Here is a 16,001-nt window from a genome sequence, read left to right on the forward strand (position 1 = left end):
TTGTTGCTTAGGCCTATCAAAATGTAAGATCCACCACAACTCCGTACATGTCAATGTGTATAGTATTTGGACAAGGATGTAAAAATTAACAAAGATGTGTGTAAGTATTTGCACAAGGACAATATCGAAACATCCTAGTCTCTAAAGAGAATGGAAGTGCCGTTCCAAATCAGATTACAGATAAATCTAATTCAGTATTCTGCCTAAAGCAGCAGCAGTGTGTTGTGAATGCTCAATATCTCACAAGACAAGCAAGAGAAACAAAGCCAGCTTTTAAACTACACTGTTCATATGATATTCCACGTAGTGCAAGTTGGGGACTTCATTCTAATCGTCTTTTGGTGATGGCATCTTAAATTATGTACTATGAATACAACAATTCACATGACTAGACCAATCGGGGTATAGGGTGGCAACCTGTGCTCGACGGGGTTACAATCCCCCTGAGTCTGGGGTTCCTCTGCTTAAAAGCCTCCAAAGAAGGAGCCTCCACCACAGTCCGGGGAAGAGAGTTCCACTGCCGAACAGCTCTCACAGTGAGGAAGTTCTTCCTGATGTTCAGGTGGAATCTCCTTTCCTGTAGTTTGAAGCTATTGTTCCACTCCCTTCACGTATTTGTACATGGCTATCATGCCTCCTCTCAGCCTTCTCTTCTGCAAGCCAAACATTCTCAGCTCTTTAAGCCACTCCTCATAGGGCTTGTTCTCCAGGCCCTTGATCATTTTAGTTGCCTTCCTCTGGACACATTCCAGCTCGTCAACATCTCCCTTAAATTGCTGTGCGCAGAATTGGACATAGTTCTTACTTACTTAGGCGATCCCTCGTAGTTTGAGGATGGTTGTCTTCCATCTTGGGTGTGTGTCCGTAGATAGCTGAAGAAACCTATTCTTGATCTGCATGTTCTCACGCAGTGAGGACATCCGTTTCCAGGTGGAAGGTGGTCCCGGTCAGGGTTGGCTTGACAGGCCTTCTTCTTGGCACGTTTCTCCCTTAAGCCCTCCATTCATGCCTCTTCGAACTCCGCAGCACTGCTGGTCACAGCTGACCTCCAATCAGAGCGCTCAAGGGCCAGGGCTTCCCAGTTCTCAATGTCTATGCCACAGTTTTTAAGGTTGGCTTTAAGCCCACCTTTAAATCTCTTTTCCTGCCCACCAACATTACATATTCCAGGTCTGATCTGACCAAGGCAGAATAGAGGGATAGCATAACTTCCCTGGATCTAGACCAGTGGTTCTCAACCTGTGCATCCTCAGATGTTTTGGTCTTCAACTCCCAGAAATCCTAACAGCTGGTAAGCTGACTGGGATTTCTGGGAGTTGTAGACTTAAACACCTGGGGACCCACTGATCTAGACACTAGACTCCTATTTATGCAGGACAAAATCCCATTGGCTTTTTTTTTTTTTTTTGCTGCTGCTGCATCACATTGTTGGCTCATGTTTAACTTGTCCACGAGGATGCTAAGATCTTTTTCACACATACTACTGTCGAGCTTAGTGTTCCCCATTCTATATCTTTGTATTTCATTTTTTTCTGCCTAATTGGAGTATCTTGCCTTTGTCCCTGTTGAACTTAATTTTGATAGTTTTCACCCATCTATGAAGATCGTTTTGAATTCTGCTCCTGTCTTCTGGAGTATTGGCTATCCCTCCTAATTTGGTGTCCTCTGCAAACTTGATGACCATGTCTTCTAACCCTTCATCTAAGTCATTAATAAAGATGTTGAAAAGAACCGGGCCCAGGACGGAACCCTGCGGCACTCCACTCATCACTTCTTTCCAGGATGAAGAGGAAGCATTGGTGAGCACCCTTTGCGTTTATTCACTTAGCCAATAACAAATCCACCTAACCACAGTTTTGCCTAGCCTACATTTAACTAGTTTGTTTGTATGGGGCAAAATGGTTGTGAGGCAAAATATTAAAAAAAACATGGATATAGTAAGTCCTCCTCGACAATATGCATGGACTTATTTCTTGCCAACAGTGACAAACCATCACTCCCTTTCCTATCTTGACGCCAGAATGTCAGATTTTTATGGCCTCAGGGATACTGAAACAGATTTTAGCAGCCAGCAGCTAATCAACCACCTTCCCTCCTCCACCACACTTCCCTTGTAGTGCCAGCCTCACTCTCCTTCCCACCTTGGCACTATAGGGTCTTGGGACCTTGTCACATGCACTGCTGAAACTGATGTGAATCGCTATGTCCTGGTGACAGTCGTGCAGGGGGTATGCGGACCTGTCGCCCCATGTCTCGTTCTGTTGTGGTTTCCCCCCTGCCTCATCATATGGGAGGAAGCCTGTTTTTAGCGGCTCGACCCATTTTTCTTTATGGAAAGATGGAGAGCCTGCCATTGTCTGCCATCGCCATTTCTTTGGTGGCAGCAGCACTTCAGCCACAAAGCTGTCCTGGAACTAGTTTTCTTGGGTGTTATGGGAGCCATTGGACTCAGTAGCTGAAGTCCAAAAATACTGTTGCTGCCATCGAAATCAGGTACGTGTGAAGAGGTCCTTTGTCAGATTTTGAAACTCTTCTGCCTGAAGCTGATTTTAGCAACTAATAGTCAATCCAACTATTTGCTCCACTCCTCCCCCCTTCCCCTCACTGTCTCCAGTCTTACAAACATCATCATCCCGTCACTTTATTTTCCCCGTTGGCAGTACTCTTGCCTTGAATGTATCTTTAAAAAATCATTTTCTTTCTCCTACCATATTTATTTTTTCTTTAAAAATTGTAATATTCCAATTATGGGATTCCTCCTGCCAGATCTCCATCATGCCTTCCTTACTAGAACTTCAAGTTCATCTTATTTTTTGCCAAAATGTGTACATTGCTGTGTATACATCTGAAACTTTGTTTTCATCTATAAATTTACTGCCTGTTTTATGAGGATCTCATTCTTTTCCTCACCTTCTCCTCTAGAATTCACATCATTGTGTTTATACTGTAATTTGCACATGGACTGATGTTTGAGCCAACCTCGCCACTATCCCTCAGTTTTAATGAGAGGGCATCACTTTGTAGAGCAGCCCTTTGTTTCTATATGAATGAAAATAAATGAACTTTGTCAATTGTTGCTTAAAAGGATAATGAATGAAGATTTGGATTACATTCTTTTAGAAGGTAAAGAAAGGATTACTTGAAGCACTCTGGTGTAAAGATACAAACTTAAGGAGAAGGTGTTGTGAAGAATACTGACAGTCAAAAATTGGGGCTGTCAGTTGTGCATTGTTAGAATCAAATCTTGGAAATTTAAGGTCTAATTACTTTTCCTTTCTTACAAAGGACCTTGGGGGATTTTTATAATTCCATTGGAAACCTCTTCATCTAACTCATAATAACACTGATATGTCACTGACATATCCTCTATGTACTTAAAACATTGTAGATGTTACGTTTTTTGTCTTTTGTCGCTATGTGCATTCCAGAGGTTTCTGCCTTAAATTGATTCTATCCTGTGGTTTTCTTGGCAAGATTTGTTCAGAGGACATTTTGTCTCTGTCTTTCTCTGAGGCTGAGATAATATAGCTTTAACATTTTTGTAAATCAAAGTCTTGGCATATTCACTAGTTTGCAGATTTTAGTTTCAAGTCCTTGCCTAGCTGAGAAGGAATGTGGCTTATCTGTATCATTTATTGGAACCATGAAGACAGTATTGGATCTAGATGAATTTGACGTATTTCCTGAAGCTGTTATCAGAAGGATGTCAGCATTGGCTTAAAAAGTATAAATATCTATATTGAATTATATGGTTTCACACTGATGTGGCTGTGCAGTAGTGATTAGAATGTGGAAGGATTGATGTTTTTTGTTGTAATTCTTCATATATAACATGATTGTGGATGGCATTTAATTTCGTTGTATGATGTACAATGACAATAATGTTATTCTATTCTATTCTCCTTTGGTATCACCTTAGACACCATCTTAAGCAAATGTCTCAAACAAAAGACTTGTGACCCTAACACTCCCATTATTTCCCATTATTTGACTTGATAAAAAAATCAGTGGGCTTTAAAAGGCATTGTGAAATCTTTTTTATCTTTTGGTTGACATAATAATAATAATAATAATAATAATAATAATAATAATAATAATAATTTATACCCTGCCACCATCTCCCATAGGGACTTGGGGTGGGTTACAAAGAGCACATACTGGTGCCATACAAACTCTCTATGGAACTCTCTCTCTCTGCCCACTGCAGTTATCATTCTCTTGGGGAAAGAAACCACATAATATATTACTGTACAAAGTTACCTGTAGCTATAATAGCCTAGAACAAAATGCAGAAATATGCCTCTACGTGTTTCTGTTGGGAATCAAGTTAGAATGCATCTCTCATGTTCTCTTTCCGAGTTCAAACCACAACTATCCCTAACAGCAGAAATGTCTTCCATTGAATCCCAACTACACATATGTATTTCCGGGGGGGGGGGGGGGGTGGAAATGTCTCTGCATGTTGATTAGTCAACATTAAGCCAAAGCATCTAATCCAACTTTGCAATAGCTTCTTATAGGTCATGTAGTATATAGCAATTCTCTAACAATCAAACACAATATATCTAAAAGATGGCTTCTCTTTGTATCAACCTGTCACCATATTTTTAATCTCAGGGAATGCTCTTCTGAAAGTACACTTGGGTACATTACATGAGAACAAAGGAGAGTTCTTTCTGTTGTGAAACAAAGCCATATTTGGAATGGCTTTGGGATTGGGTATATTTAGTTTGGAAACATAGCAAAGTGAGATGATAGCCATTTTCAAATACCCAAAGAGCTATCATGTCATGTGGAAAATGGAGAAAGCTTGTTTTCAGTTGCTCAAAAGATATGGCTTAAAAGATATTTTAAGACCCATTACATCGGGTACTTTAGCTGTTGCTCCCTGCGCTGGCGGGAGGGGGGGGGTGTGCTCTCGATAACCTTTGAAATTTTCCGATCCTATGATTCTACATAGCCAGACATTTTTTAGAGAAGAGCCTAAAATTATCATTTTGCCAAAGGCAATCAGAAACTATCCAAAACTTTGGGACCAATATGCCACAAGCAAGTACATGCAACAATATCTCATCTTTCCAAACAATGAAAATCGACTTCAGAAGACTGTGATTTTGTGAGGAACTGAGGGACACTTAATTATTTCCCTGCCAGTTGATTTTCTGATCAAAATTTCCTGTAAACCAAGCCTTGCTTGCCCCATCTTGAATTCCAGGTGCATGTTTCCCAGTAGGAAGAAGGCAGAATGCAAGAAAAATTCAGAACAGAAAAACAAACAGTGGAAAAATAATTCAACAATCCTCCATATACCTGAGACTCCAGGAGGGAAAAGCAACTTAGGGGAGCAATTTTGAACAGGGGAAATCAGCTAGCACGGAAGTGATTAAATACTTCTTTCTCACCTCCCCTATTGTCTCTGCTCAAAAATCACAGCATCTGGTCCCAGATGAGTTTGGTTTCAAAACCACAGGGGCTTCATCATGCATATTTGCTTGAATAGGCAAATTAGAGAGCTCTAAATAATGGTTTGTTAGATGGAGAAAAAATAATTAAGAGAACTGTGTATGCCTTCCAGGTTTTTAAGATTTTTTTTTTTTTTGCATACAGTTAATTTCTCAAGTTAATAGCTTTGTTCAAGGAGAAGTATTCTTGGCTAAGGATTTCAACATTCATGAATCTTATTTAAGTCAGATCAAATTCCATTACCAGAAAGAGCTTCAGGTTCTGCAAGATCCGCTAAATGTTTTCTGTAATAGTTGAAAAATGCATCAGACACTTGGATAAGTCAGTACAGAAACAAAAGATCAAGCACTGTTCGGCAGACCACCTGCCTTCTATTGGAATTAATACATTATTTCTTTTTTACTGTTACAAAAGTATATGTTCGTTATAATTGTGTTCACAAATATTAACTGGATCAGCAGACAATTGGAAATCTTAACTTTAATGGAGTATCCTGGAAGGCATAGATGATGCATCTTTAAAGCATATGATAAAATGAGACTAATTTTTTAAAAATCAGAAAAATAGAAAATATTTCCCAAAAATCTTGCATCAGAGATGTTGAAATATTTTTATTTTAATCTTTTTCATCTATTTCCAACTTTTCTGTCAGCACACCACTCAAGGTCACCTATCTGAAACAGGGGTGAGGGGAGAGATACTACACAATGTTGGAGCTATGCAAGAAAAGCAAAATTGGTGTGGCATTCATTGTTTCTTGGGGATACTTTGGGGGTTTTTTAATCCTGTTTCATAGGATAGTTTTGTTTTGTAAAGTTACATTGTCTACCTCTATCTGTTATCTTTTTGTGTAAAATGGGTGGATGAATTTTTAATGAAATTGGATAATACATGCGTGATCACTTGCATCGAAACATATACTGTACTATATAAAAGACACAACATTATCTGAGGAGGGATACCCCAATTTTCATTAAATTTTCACCAAATTTGGAAAGTATGTTTGATGTGGTCTGACTTAAACTAAAATATACAAATTAAGCTTACTGTCTGTTAGTAACCACATCACATGTAAACTGAATGGATTTGCCCAAAATTTGGAAAAAATGTTTGGGATGGTTCAACCTAACATATAGGCTACAGAATTCATTTAGGATGTGCTGGAAGCAAATACTGGTTTTCATTCAGATAACTTTAAGGGGCTTGATGGTTAATTGGGAGAATTATGTTGTCTCAAGGTCAACTGATTATGATTCCCAATGTGACAAACATCTGAGCACCCAAAAAGGTGACATTCATCTTGCAGAGCAGATAAAACTTGACAATAATTAATGATAGTCAGTTATTCTCTCAAACAATGCAGCATCCTAGAGGTAGAATTAAACAATTTTGGACTATAATTCCTACATGTTTAATATAGGTTTTGCTTTCTACTATAAAATCTAACTGGGACAGAACCACATCCCTTCACATCCACATTTTGCAAAAAAAAACATAATAAAAAGCAGCACTTAATATGTTTATGACCTCCAAAAATCCTCCAAAAATCGCATAGGAATTTTCAAGTTGTCACAAAAATAGAAACTCTGCTTTCCAACTACTTCTCACACATAGCCTACTTAAATAATACAGGGGGAAGGGAATCTCAGCAGTGAATTTCACCTGAGAGCTGTCAAAATCTGTCATGAATAATGAGCCATGACAACACTCCAATATCCTTGGACAACAGAAGATTTCGCCCTTCTGTGCGGTAAAATGTTTTTTATCACTTTCACATACCATTTCGACCTGCTAGGGAAACATATGGTAATGTGGCCATCAAGAGGATATTGTGAGTAAATACAAATGAGATGTTTCACTACATTTCATCATACTAACTATAAATTGGGTAATAAATCCTAACACCTAATATATGATACATTTAAAATCAAAGTACCATAAGCTGCAGGAAAAAAAGTTCCTAATATGAACTCAACCATGTATGCCACAGGGTAAAAACATTTGCATCTATAAAAAGTCTGATATGCAGAAAAATATGTGTCAATGTTCACATTATGCAAAACCTAGGAAAAGATTTGGAGTGGTTGTCAAATTAGCTATAATGAAATCCTGAACATTACGTATCTTCATGATCCTGAACAATTCCCATAGCATTCAATAAGACTTGTCATGGAAGAGCTTGCAGCAGATTGGGGTCTCTGTATTTTGTTAAAACAGTAAGATATTGGGTTTTTTAAAATATCCTGATGCCTAACTAGCCTAACTCACAATCATATCTGATGACTATGTAATCTTCCACCAATGGTTATAAATATTCATTGAGTCTGAAACAATTCAATCCATAATGGTAAACATTTATCTACAATAAAACCATACTCAGTATATGGTCCATATATTAATTTGTAGTCCATGATGGGCAAGATACTTAGGGACATGGTGATGGACAAGCAAATGAATGTACAGGCAGTGCCCAGTTATGGACAAGATTGGTTCTGAAGGTTTGTTCTTAAGTTAAATTTGTTTGTAAGTTACAACAGGTACATTTTAAAGTGTAAAACTCCATATATATATAGCTTTGGATAGCATAGGGAAGGGTTAATACCCCTGCGGTGTTTGTTTTGCTGTTTGTGCCCATGTTCAGAAGAATTCACCTTACTTTCTATCCCTGTGATAATTGGATTTTGAAGAAATTTGACCTGTTGTGCAAACAAGGATTGAAGAGAAGGCTTCAGTGGAGACACCTTTTCCCCATTGCAACTCTTTCAGGAGTGAATTTCCCTTCCTAGGGGTAGATTTCCAGTATAGGTTAGTAATAGCAAATGGTCAGAATATAAATCTCTGGGATGTTGTGTGGTTTCTGGGCTGTATGGCTGTGTTCTAGCAGCATTTTCACCTGACGTTTTGCCTGCATCTGCAGCTGGCATCATCAAAGAATCTTCATTTATTTTGCCAATTGTAATTGAGACAAGAATAGGAGTAGGGGGTGAAAATAAATTAAATAGATTGCCTTTGCTACATAATACATTTTCTAGATATGCCATCATAAGCCCAAGAATAAATATAACCTTGCCCAGAGGGAAATATCACCTCAGATCTATAATAATGAAAGAATACCTTTATTTGTCCAGGGAAGTAGATGTGATGTGGGTGAGATCCCTGTCTACTAATTAAAACAGTGGATGCAGGTACATCAAAATACCTGTTTTATGAATCAGAAATTCTAAGCATACTATTTACTATCTCACATACCTATTATTCTGTGAAAATTTTTCCTAGAAAGATAAATTATTGTTCAGCCTCTTCAAACACAAATAAAAGAATCTTCAGCAGTCTGACAATAATGTAAGGGTTTTGCTGGTGTCAATCTGGTTAACACCATTTTAATTGTTTAATTTCAATTCATGCATCTTCCTCGCTCAAGAAAGTCATACTAAGATAAGTGACCTTGTACCTTTGGGAGACAATGAATGTGTGCATTCAGATTAGAGAAGTATACAAATGCAAGGAAGTTCAATATTCAATCTGACAGAATTGTCTGAGGAATGGAGACCAGATAACATGGGGGGAAAGCTCTGTTATCCAAAGAGTTTGAATACATGATGTATATCACATATAATAAATTAGTACCTATTTCTAGGCAAGAGTTACTCTCCATAAAATCACTAAAATAAATAGAGCTTAACTTAAAGCACCATAAATCCTAACTATTCAGTTCTTGTAGAAATTACTTTTTATCCAGAGACTCCAAAAGAACTCAGGCTTATTATTAAGAAGAGATCTGCAATCATTTCAAAAATGACATCAGATTCATGAGACTGATATAGTAATAATAATTATAGCAAAACAACTAATTATCCTAATTAAGGAAATCATAAAATATTCCACTAATACATTCATCTTTTCATTTGGCATGAACCTCATTCCCCAACCAAACATTGAAACAGCAGTCTCTTGTTTCTATAATTAATTACACTAAGGCAGCACTATAAACCAGCAGAATGCTCTTACATAATATACTTTTGAAACCCACTGATCAAACAAAACTTTTTGCCAGTTACATGGTGTTAGGTATTTTGCTGGAAGTGTGGCAAGGACAACACAACAGGTCTGATTGCATTGCCTTACTTATGTCACTAGGCACATTCACAAGACAGATGTGATGAGCTTCCAAACACACACAAATGGTTTATCTCCAAATGTGAAAGTTATGTGTTACAAGTAACAAATTTCTCTATAATGTTTTCCTCTGGGGGTTATGAGGCATAACAGTGTTACTTTTGCAAAACAATTGCCAGTAACAATGTCATTTTAGTGCAACAAGTAATGTTTACACAGTACATCTAAAATGTTGCTCTCTGATTTTGACCCTTGTGTGTGTGTATGTGTGTGTGTGTGTGTGTGTGTGTGTGTATGCATTTTTTAAGCAACATGCCGGTAATATGTTATTAATGCAATCCTCTTCAAATGTCAAATAATGAAAATGAGCAAAAATTAGAGGTTGAAAATATATACAGGCGCACTCTTCAAAGACAACATCCAAGCTCTGGAGTCTTTATAAAACCTTTATAAATCTAAATAAATGAAAGGTATGAAATTGTTTCAATCCATTAGTCTCCCCTATAGACAAATTATGAAGCAAGTCTCCAAAAATGCAAGTCATTTATCAGATAAGCCTGTACTCTGAAAGGTCAGACACTGAATTTGTTCCTGAGATTGGAAACATCTTTATTGGTCTATAGTTAGCTCATGTTTCCTCCGGGAACAGATTTTGGGACCAAGTATCAATATAACCACATTATTTGCAACTACATCTTGCTTACTTCCGCTATGGCTAGCGAATGACCACTTCACCCTAAGCAGACTAACAATTCAGAAAAAGTAATAGAGGTTCTTCATAAGAAGAAGAGAAAAGAGGAGGGACAGAAGATATAAACTCCATCAGATAGTTACAAGCTGCCTGTTTCCCATGATTAGTCTATGGCCTGTCCTTCAACAGTTCATGGCATATTCTATTTCATAAAAGCCCCTCCTTTAGCAGAGCTACATACTATTCCAGCCACAATGTAATTAGGTTAAACTTAATAGTATAACCTAATTAGAAGCATACATAGAATGTCTTACTTGTAAGTTGTTACACAATAAAGCCATAATGGATCCAACTGAGAGCTTCAGTCATATGCAATGACATCATGGCTGGTGCTTTGCCAGGGACATCAGTAAAGGAAAAATAGGTTGTCCATTCTCTATTGTATAATATACTCACCTAGGTTAATAATGATGGTGAGTGCTTTTATATCTCTCCACTTAAAGGCCTTCCCAAAATATGCTTCAATTTGTTACCTTTGTTGTTGAGAGTCCTGCAAGTTCAGTTTTCTCCCTGACCCAACACATGACCTGTTCTTCACACCTAGTGCCTTTAAAGTTAAGTAGGCATTTTACAAAGAAGTCAGGAAACAAGTAGTCTTTCCGCACTTCACCCAGTTTAGAAACTTAACTTCCCACCAGGTGCAATTTTTCTATTTTCACCTAAACTACAAAGTAGTTTCTGCAAAGAGAACTGAAACTGATATGACAGCAAAGGGAAAGGAAGGTCAGGATTTTAATTCTTCTTGCTGTTTTCAGCATAAGCTTTCATAAGCTTTCCCTTGAGGTGAACACTTCTTGGGAAGGCTGCTCATATGACACAAAATAATAAAAAGCAGTCCCACAAACTTGTCTTAGAGATGGGAAGTGAGAGCTGAAGTAGGTCACACAGCAAAAAGTTAGGATGAAATAACTGAGGAATGTGTGGTTATTTCGATGTTGTTTGATTATGCCAGCATAGCCAATGGCAGAGAATGAAGGCATCAATTTCCCCCAACTGAATTAAATATTTCCTTATGTGAGATCTCAAAACGTAACAGCAGAACATGAACATACTTATCACTCTTGAAGACCCAGGTGAAAGTGCAAAGAGAGATCTGAAAATTGCATAATTCCCACTAAAACAGATATGTTTAATAAGTATATAGTTGAAACGATCTTTAGAAACAGGAGAGACTCCTTAGCACAAGGTTCAACAGGACAGATGAATGAGTAAAGATGCTAGAGAGAGGAGAGTGAGAATGACTTCAGACAAACCTTTGGCCCTGTACTGTGTGGCATTGCAGTTTGAGCATTGGACTGTGACTTTGGAGACCACAATCTGAATTTATACTTGGCTATGAAAACACACCGGGTGACCATGGGCATGACACACTCTCTCAGCCACAGAGGACAGCAAATGCAAAACCCCATTTGAACAAATCTTGCCAAGAAAAACACATGATAGGTTTAATCTAGGGCCATCATAAATTGGAAATGACTTGAAAATACACAACAAAAACAAAAACACATTTTATTCCTGACTTAGGCCCCTTCCATACAGCTGAATAAAATTCCACATTATCTGCTTTGAACTGGAATATATGGCAACATGGACTCAGACAACCCAGTTCAAAACAGATATTGTGGAATTTTCTGCCTTGATATTCTGGGTTATATGGCTGTGTGGAAGGGCTCAGTAATATCCCAGCTTCACCCACAAGTATCCAATGAAAAATCTGGGAAGCAAAATGAAGGGTGGGAAATCTATTCTTTTTTTAAAAAAAACTTCCCACTCTTCAGCTGTCTGAAAGATGTCTTTTGATTAAAGATCCTGATGAGAAACTAGTCAAATTCCATGTTATCCCCAGTGTATGACCTTAAAGATCTGCAAATGAACAGATTTCAGATTAGCACTGCTTTCACAAATCCCTTAATCCTGTATCAGACTTTAGTTCTGATTGCAACTTTACATAGTGACTGCAAAAGAAAAGAAAAGCCTGACTTTTGATGCATTGCTTATCTAATTTACTTAATGGAGATTGGCTGTTCCCAAACCATGTAGAGGTCAACTATATGTTATATACGTGTAGTTCCAAAGCTATTTTAAAATAAAGAGCTATTTCAGAAGAGCAGAATCTGGAGTACAGAAGTGACAAGCAGAAGAAGAATAAATCTCCTCTCTCCAAATGGATTTTCTTCCATTAAAAACTGAAAAGGTCAAGGCTCCATGCCACAATTGCATGTCATATGTGATTAGCTTTATGTAGTAAGGCATAACATAGTTTTTCCAAATATTATTATTTTTCTTTTGGATTCAAATGGCTCATCAAGGGAGGCCTCAGAAAAGCCATTCCCACTCTCTCTGTCACCTACCTCATAAGATTTCTAAGAGATAAAAGTTTATTATACTCCCACCCTGAGACCCCCATGTAGAGGCATAAGACTGAGAGCTATAGGAGCAAGCAAAAATACTTCTGTAATAGAAAAAAGACTCACCTCTCTCATAGTCATCCTTAGCTACTGCTTTCACCTGAAGCCTTTGGAGTTTTCTTATTGAAGATTTTACCTGCATTGATTAAAAATGTTTGTGAATCTATCTGTAGGTTTGAATATTTACAATATAATGTTTCATATATGCAAATGAGTCAATGTCAACATGCTTTCTTCACAAATTTCTCAGGCTCTTCATGTCATCAAGAGTACTCGAGTACATTTCAAAACCATGATATATATTAGGAGAGATGTACTATGGAATGAGCTGCATACTTTATTATTTATGACAATGTACAATCACATAAAAATGTGAAAACATCAAGACAAGAAAAAAAATTTCTTCTTCAAGCTTCTCATTTGTCAACTAATCAAGGAGCTGAATGGAGCATGGAGAAAACTACAAAGAAAGGCATGAGGAAAAGTCTATCATAGGGTTAAGAACAGGCATGTAGAAAGTGCAACCTGCAGTCTATATGCGCCCACATTGCCCTTTACCTCATCCCACGTCACCACCCGGCTTCCCCCTGTTCTTCTGTATGGAACATGGAAAGCCTCCCATGTTCCCAGGGCAGCGTCCTAGCATGCTGTCAGGGCACTTCCTCTGTGGAACGCCACCAGAAGTTGCTTTTTGTTGTGTCATAGCATCCAGCGGGCTCCATGGAGGAAGCATCCTGGCAACATGCTATGATGCAAAATTATCTCCATGTGATAAGGTGGTCAGTGGCATTTCAAGCACTACTGAGAACCACAGTGATGTGATAGCACTTTCATACACTATGGGAGTGGCAATCTGGGTTATGGCAGGGTAGAACATGTTAATGTGGGATTTGTGTATTGAGAGTGTTTAAATGCAATTTGTGTCTTGCCTGTATTGCAACTGATTGCATCATCCAGAATGTACCATAGTGTGGAAAGAGTTAATTGCCAAGAAGCTATGATGACCTTGATGTGTGGCTGGAACTAGGGAGTATCCAGACACAAGTGTGTGTGCTTATTGATTCAATTGAGATCTGTCTGCCTAGGAGTTGAGTTCTGTCTGCCTAGGGTTTGAGTGAAGTCCTGTGTTCATCTGTCGTCTGTTAGTCTGTTTGTGTTGATACAGTAAAACTCTGTAAACAGTTTTACCAACTTCTCTGAGTGTCTCTTCATTCTGCGCTCCACTGATTCCATCCAACTACTGCTGCGCTGCAAATACTCTGACAGAACAGCCCTTGGTCCATTTTCAATTGCTCCGCTTGACCTGGAGTCCATGTTCTATTTGCTAAAAGGGAGTAGACAGGCTAACAACAGAAAACTAGATCCTATATCCAAGTGTTCATCCCACTGAATCAACTGAATCTTGGTACATCAACCTTTCTATAAGTTTCATAGATTCAATGGGTATGCTCTTGTTGGAATAAACAAATGGATTCAGGCCAAATCCAAGTTGGCTAAGGAAGAAATAGTGAGTAGCTATTTATTAGTCACAAATAGAAATACTATAAAATGTGCTACTACAATTACTTATTATCTTGCCTTACAACCAGTGAGTTGATTCATTAAATCTAAAAAGGCAAAAATAGATATAAAGCAAGCACCAACCTTTAATATATTACGGTTGCCCACTAAGCACTCTTGCAGCACTGGTTCATATTTCTTCATCAGAGCATCCCAGCAATGGTCACTACCAGTGTTACTACTTCCATAGCCTGAGGTCACAGAAGAACCAGCCGATACTGTACCCAAGGAATCAGTGGAACAGCAAAATTCAGAATTTGCATGCAAAAGCAAAGGGTTCTCACAATTCTGAAGTTTATTATCCTCTGCAGTCCCTTCCAGACCCCTGCAGTTTTCACCACACATAGTATTTGATAAAGTGCTGTGTTCTTTTTCTGGAGTTTTTTTACCCTTTTCAAGAATGTGCAAATTAACATGTTCAGCTTTTAATATCCCACAAATTTGTTGAACTTCTTTAAGTTCACCACAGTGTGATGGGTGTTCAATGCCGTTTGTTTCAGAAGCCAAGTTTAATAATGACAGTTGTATAAAGCTAAAATTTGAATTAAAATGATCCCGAGAACTGGAAGAGTTACAGACGATGTCCTTGCTTTCAGAAGCCTTGTAATGATCCACTTTTTTATGACCTAATGCATGCATTATTTCTTGCTCTTGCAATCCACCATGATGAGTCACCTCTAGTAAATTGGTTTGCTGTGCACATTTGCTGTATGAAGGGAAGGTGTCTCCTTGACAAATAGCAAATGTAGGACAAACAGATAAGGTTTGGTTATTAGATTGTTGCACTCCAAGGTCAGCTGCAATATTTCCAGCCAATCCTGTTGCCACACTAAGGGAAACTGGGACCCTGTTCACACATTCATTGCAATGGAACAATCTCAACTCAGTTTTGCATTGCCCCTGCTGAGAGCAGTTCTTGGGAATTCTGCAGTATTTTCTATCTTGATGTTGAAGTTCCTTCAGGCTCAATGATTCACAATCACAAGAAGGCTGGAATTCTACCCGTTGTAGTGTTTCTGTTCTTGTATATCCCTCTGGCCTCTTTGTCACCTTCTTTTTCTTGAAAGAGCCAACAGACACTGAGCAATCTAAAATACAGAAAGATAACACGATCACTAAAATATTTTTCAGGAGAAGAGAGCAGCATGTGGAACTAATGAATTACTTGTAAAATACCCACTCTTGAGTAACAGATTCCTGTTGAAAAGCAGAAACAAATGGCCCTTCTACCTTGCCTTATAATCCAGAATACCAAGACAGATAATCCACATTCTTTTCTTTGAACTGGATTATCTGAGTCTACAATGCCACAGAATCCAGTTCAAAGCAGATAATGTGGATTTTATACAGCTGTATAGAAGGGCCCTAAGTTAATAGCTATTGGAACAACACAAGTTCATAAGACCCATGTAGTGTCCTGTTGCATTCAACAAGAACTTTATATGTGTTCCCCTGATGGACTGCACCATACATCACCACATTACCTTTCCTAATTCTGTCTACACTTTATTTATACCACCTTTGTTGATAGATTTGAATGTATTCATATTAAAACTTGTTTTTTAAAAAAATTTAAGCAAAAGCTGAAATTTAAATAGAACATGGTAGCTAGCAAACTGTTTGGTTTGAGTGTTGGGCTAAGATCAGAGAGACAAGGGACTGAATCTTCATTGAGCCACAGAATTTGCCTGAGTGATCTTGAG

The 16,001-nt window shown here is 38.1% G+C and overlaps 1 protein-coding gene across 1 annotated transcript in view; it reads right to left on the reverse strand.

Moving 5' to 3' along the window:
- Positions 1 to 16,001, reverse strand: part of disc1 (DISC1 scaffold protein) — a 199,347-nt gene that overhangs the window by 156,407 nt on the left and 26,939 nt on the right. Inside the window, exons 2-3 of the mRNA XM_008124945.3 lie at positions 14,383 to 15,386; positions 12,805 to 12,874 (exon numbers count right to left, since the gene is read on the reverse strand). Coding sequence (XP_008123152.2) covers positions 12,805 to 12,874; positions 14,383 to 15,386 — 1,074 coding nt within the window. The remainder of the gene's footprint in view (positions 1 to 12,804; positions 12,875 to 14,382; positions 15,387 to 16,001) is intronic.

Source organism: Anolis carolinensis, chromosome 1 (genome assembly GCF_035594765.1).
Source record: "Anolis carolinensis isolate JA03-04 chromosome 1, rAnoCar3.1.pri, whole genome shotgun sequence".
Classification (NCBI taxonomy): domain Eukaryota; kingdom Metazoa; phylum Chordata; class Lepidosauria; order Squamata; family Dactyloidae; genus Anolis; species Anolis carolinensis.